At 38.9% G+C, this 5,602-nt stretch overlaps 1 protein-coding gene across 1 annotated transcript in view; it reads left to right on the forward strand.

Moving 5' to 3' along the window:
- astn1 (astrotactin 1) overlaps window positions 1–5,602 on the forward strand; it is a 487,375-nt gene that overhangs the window by 129,806 nt on the left and 351,967 nt on the right. Inside the window, exons 6-7 of the mRNA XM_037682041.1 lie at window positions 643–792; window positions 4,003–4,152. Coding sequence (XP_037537969.1) covers window positions 643–792; window positions 4,003–4,152 — 300 coding nt within the window. The remainder of the gene's footprint in view (window positions 1–642; window positions 793–4,002; window positions 4,153–5,602) is intronic.

Genomic DNA, 5,602 nt, shown 5'->3' on the forward strand with positions numbered 1-5,602 from the left:
AGATAGATAGATAGATAGATAGATAGATAGATAGATAGATAGATAGATAGATAGATAGATAGATAGATAGATAGAGTATGTACACACACTAATGCTTAATTAAGGATTTTGGTAAAACAAATTTGATTCTCAGATTCTTATGTTTGTGGTCTCAGGAAATTTTGCTACAATTTCAAGTATATGCAACTACATGATACTATTTTTCACACTGCTATAACTAAACTGTGATACAATCAAATGTTGAAGCATAAAGGAGGTGAAATAACATTGTGCAAAGATTCAGTTATAAAAAATGTAGTCTGATGCGAGCACTACTGATTTTGAGTGTACACTGTCAGCCTAACCAGTGCATCACTGGTTTATTAAGTATGCCGTTGGTCTCATAAGTTGCATCTCATTTACACACACACAAAAAGAAAAAAAAAATAATATTTAAGTTTGCTTCCGGTCATTACCACTCATTTTTGAAAGAACCATAATTCTTGCTATAAAAAAAATCAAGTAGTGGGTTCGTCTTTTTACCTTTTTTTTTTTTTTCTGGCTGCCGTTTCCCTTTCATTTATGTGAGCGTAACTCAAGTCCCCATCATTAGACTACTTTTTTCTTCTTTACTGGAGGTGTATTTTTGTGTGAATCCAACAGCGGGTTCAACTTTCTTGAACCCAGACGGGGACTCTGGGACGGAGGCAGACAGCGAGCCTCAGCTGGCCTTTTACACCGACCCGAACCGCAGTCGGCGCCGGAGTCGAGGTATGAGAAACGGTAACGCCAACAGCGCGTGGGGCTCTGGGGGTAAGGAGGACTCATACACCTACAAACAGTTTATCCCATCGGTGGTGTTGCTGTTGACGCATGTCAAGTGACCTCAGTACATGTAGCTGATGGATGGCTCTAAATTTGTGTGCTCATGAGTTTCACTCCAAAACAAATGCATACAGGTATGTAGTCTACAGGTGCATCTAAAGCAATTAGAATATTGTGAAAAATGTTTAATAAAAATGTTCAGTAATTTCAGAAAGTTCAAACCGTTCAATCCATAGATTCATTACACATAGCGTGAACAATTTCAAGCCTTATTTTTATTTATTTATTTATTTTTGTAATTTAGATGATTGTAGCTCAAAAATAATGAATGAATAAAACAACATTCAGTGTCTCCAAAAATTAGAATATTGTGAATATTGAACAATATTGAACACAAATATTGTGCTCAATATTGTAAACTCTTGGTGTCACAATTTTCAGCTGATTAACTCCTGGACATGAGCTACAAATGTCTCATTCCTCAAGTCCAGCCTCTCCTGAACCAGAGACATCAGAAGTGTCTCACCTGGCTGAGGAGACAAATAACTGGACTGATGCTCAGTGGTCCAATGTCCTCTTTTCAGATGAAAGTAAATTATTCATGTCATTTAGAAATCAAGGTCCCAGAGTCTGGAGGGAGTGGAGAAGCCCAGAATCCACTTCCTGAAGTCCAATCCAGTGTGAAGTTTCCACAGTCAGTGATGGTTTGGGGCCGTGTCCCCCACTGTGTTTTCTGAAGTCCTCGGTCAACGCAGCATCTAGCGGGACATTTTAGGGACTTTATGCTTCCTTCTGCTGACAAGCTTTATGAAGATGATGAGTTCTTATTGCTTTTATGCTATTAGTGGTTAGCATATTTTTAGTTAATGTTTTTTCTTAGTTCATATCATATCTAGATCTTATTACAGTTTTTTTATTTTACATTTTATTGTTGGATGTAACTGGGACCCTGTGTACACAGTTTCGTTCCACCACATGTACCACATGTGGTGCGAATGACAATAAAAAATAAAATAAAAATAAAAAAACTCCTACTCTCTGACTCTGAATTCATTTTCCAGACCTGGCACACTTACAAAAGTACCAAAAGATGGCTATGTAATATTTAATTTTTTTGAGACACTGAATTTTGTTTTTTTCATTATTTGTAAGTCATAATCAACAAAATTATGAAAAATAAATAATAATAAATTCCTGAAATACCAAATGTTCATGCACAATAAACCAGTTATAAAATCCAACAACGTTCTGTCAGGTCATCTGGACAGTTTCTTTTTTTTTGTGCTGAGACACTTCACCTTCCATCCAGAAGGCTTCGTCAGTCTGAGGAAACACCAAATAAAACTGTATTTTTTTTTTCCACATTGGAGTAGGCTGTTGGGGGAGAGGCAGTTTTATTTGGTGTTTCCTCAGACTGATGAAGCCTTCTGGATGGTGGGCGAAATGTCTCAACACACACAAAAAAAAAAAAGAAACCGTCCAGATGATCTGAATGAACATTGTTGGATAGTCCTGAAATGTTTCACTCTGTGTAATAAACCCATGTAATATATATGAGTTTCACTTTCTGAAATGACTGACCTTTTATTTTATTTTTTCATGATATTCCAATATTTTTAGATGCACCTGTATGCATAATTGTGTGCAGAGTGGTTGTGAGCATGTAAAACTGATCTCAGCTCATCCGCATTCAATCTTGTTGAGTGAACTCAAACAAGATGATGAGATCAGAGCTTCCTAATGCAATACATATTTATATTTCTTGCATCTTGCAGTACGAAGTACACTTTAGTTTGAAATAATATTACGGACAAATATTATTTCTAAGGAGGACCCAGTGAAAATGCTGTCAAAGTGACGTGGTGGAGCATGCTTTATCTGTCAGCATGCCATGTCCTCACAGCTTTGATGTACAGTAATGGGTTGTAGAAGGAAGACTGGGGGGGGGGGGGGGGGGGCAACAACAAGAACAAAAAAACAAACAATGCCCTTAAAATAATAGCTGCTGTCAGAGGGTGTTACAAGCCTTTACAAAGCCTCCAAGCCAATTATCGCCCCGTCATGTGCACAGGTGTCACAAACACGGCAAAGCCTCCGGAAGTGTAGCCAACATCTTTAATTAGAGCCGGCTGTAAGAATAGAACAAGGTGGCTGCAACAGTGCCCTGACTATGTCGCTTACATCCAGTGGAAATAATAATTTGTGAGGTGTGACAAAATATTTCATGTCATTTTACGTCTAAGCAAAGATGTGAGAAGAACACTGCTATATTCCACTTTTCAGTAAACTAACCAAACGTATGCCGAGAGGAACTTTTACACCATTACGTAAAATCTGAAATATACAGTAAACACTGGGACGGAAGCCAAAACAGAAAGGTCAGAAAGGTGAGATGATGCCCACATCCAGTTTCTGGGTAACTTACTGATTAAATAAACTAGCTTAAAGCACAAAACAAAAGGTCAAGCTTCCATTTGGCTTTTGTTTAAAGGATAGCCTTGGGCAGCGTTAGAAAGAAAAAGCTCAGCCAAAGTAATTTAAAAGTGACAATGCAATCTTGAATTATTCTTCCAGTGTAAAAGTAACCGCTTTAAACAAAGTGTGAGCATCTATATTCAAGGTCGTTGTGTGATTTTTTTTTTTTTTATGTTGGTGTGTGTGTGGATGTATGCGAGCCCCTGTGGTTATGAGGTCATGTTTACCACTTTCTGTGTTGCGCTCTGGAGTAAAAGAGATAAGGGCAGCGTTTTCCTTCTGACAGAGGAGAGCACAGGAAAGAGGGATGGTTGCGTAACAACCTCTGAGCGGTTTTATTATTTTACTTCATCCCGTGTTTCTGTTTTTTTTGTTTTTTTGTTTTCTTTCCCACACATCCCCCGTGTGTATGTTTGAACCCTTCAAAGGTAAACTTTAGTGTGTTCCAGCGAGCTGTGGCTGGTTTAAAGCTCCCAAAAGCTTGGAGTTTTTGATCCAAAGGTCTTTTTTTGTCAGGGTTAAACCCTTTTTATTTGCACTTGTTTGTGATTTAACTTTCTGTCTATGCAGTTTGTGTATTTGTTTGTGACTGTGTGCACAAGTGTTTATGAATTAATAGGGTAATACGTAGAAATTAAGCACTGCCTTACCCTTAACACGTGTCAATTCCTTGTTGTCCCCACCTTCCCCTGTCTCCCCTCTCTGTGTGTTTGTTCCCAGCAGCAGGTTCCCCACGGAGTCCCATCAATAAGACCACCCTGACTCTGATCAGTGTCATCAGCTGTGTGATTGGCCTGGTTTACTCATCCCACCTCTCCTGCAGTCTCTCAGTTCGAGTAATCTTACACGTGCCAGAGCACCTCATAGCTGACGGTAAGGCTTTGCTTGAGTGGGAGATTGTCGATGCAGCTTTTCCTAACATACTCCTGCAGAAGCTCAACCCCCCCTCGGGGGGGCTGAGCTGGTATTTTTCATCTGCTCTCTGGGGAGTTCAACTCACTTTATCTCTCAAACCAAGAGCTTGTGCTTTGTAGTTGAGCTGATGATTTGCTTTGCTCTTGAAGACAAAGGTAAATGCCAGGTTGACCACCTTCCCCTTGGGTTTCTCTTACCACACTGCAGAACAGATGTGCTGTCAAAGCATCACAGCCCTTTCAGACTTGAGTGCAGTGACCACCCCTGGAAACCCTCTATCAGTGCACGCTCAGTACTTTCTGATACCTGGCTAATTGAAAACACAGTACCTTTTTGGCTTTTATCACGGTTCCCCATGTTCATCTTATTACAACATTAATTAATTTCAGTCTATCTGCTATAAGGTGAAAAATAAACATCATGGTGATCATATACTAGTTCCTGCTAGCTCATTGGCATTTTTCAGCTGTCACAGGAGTAAGCTGGCAGCCCAAATACATTATAGACTGTGGCTAGGCTTACTCATCTATCATCTGGAGGTCTGATTTGATTCGGTGTGCTGCTGCTTTTCAGTGGTATATGCTGGCCTGCCAGAGAGAAATTAAAATTCTGAGGCGACATCCAAGAAGGTAACTTTGAAAAGGGAGATGAAAGATGGTGATTTTGCCTGTTGAATTACAAAAACTGGGATCGATTCAGGATGTTTCCATAGATGTCTACACAATCTCATCAGGCTTGATTTCATGTCACGCTCAATCAGATGAAAATTTGAATTCTACCACTTGGGGCTGGGGGTATTAATGCCAACAGATGTGCATGTGTTTGCTTTCAAATCTATTGAAGCAAACCAGAAAAATGTACAGTCACACATTTCTCTTTGCTCTTCACGTCAAGGAAAAGAATGTTGCTTGTGACGTTTGGGTGGTTACATTATCGACTGCTCTTCAAGATCCATATGAAAGGACAAGACAAACTGATCTTCATGGCAAATTTGCTGTGGACTCAAGTGTGGCTAAAACTAATCTTGGATTGAACTTGGGCAAACATGAGTCAGACTCATGAAGTTTGCCAAAATCTCATTGCATGGTTGACTAACAAGAGACTGATGAGGAGAGAACAAGGAAGTCAAGTCAAGTAAAAATGTATTTATAAAGCACATTTCAAACAGCAGCTGTTACCAAAGTGCTTAACATTAAAAAGCAATGGGAGTAATTTAATGGAAAAAAAAAAAATAATCATAGTACTAAAAATTAATTAAAAGCATCAAAAAATAAATAAATAAAAGAAAAACACAAAACAATAAAATACTAAATCAAATCACACTGTGTAAAAATCCAGAGAAAACCGATGTGATTTTAGCAGAGATTTAAAAACAGGAGGTGAAGTGGCTTGTCTGATGTTGGGGGGG

Source organism: Nematolebias whitei, chromosome 9 (assembly GCF_014905685.2).
Source record: "Nematolebias whitei isolate Nwh7 chromosome 9, NemWhi1, whole genome shotgun sequence".
In the NCBI taxonomy this organism is placed as follows: Eukaryota; Metazoa; Chordata; class Actinopteri; order Cyprinodontiformes; family Rivulidae; genus Nematolebias; species Nematolebias whitei.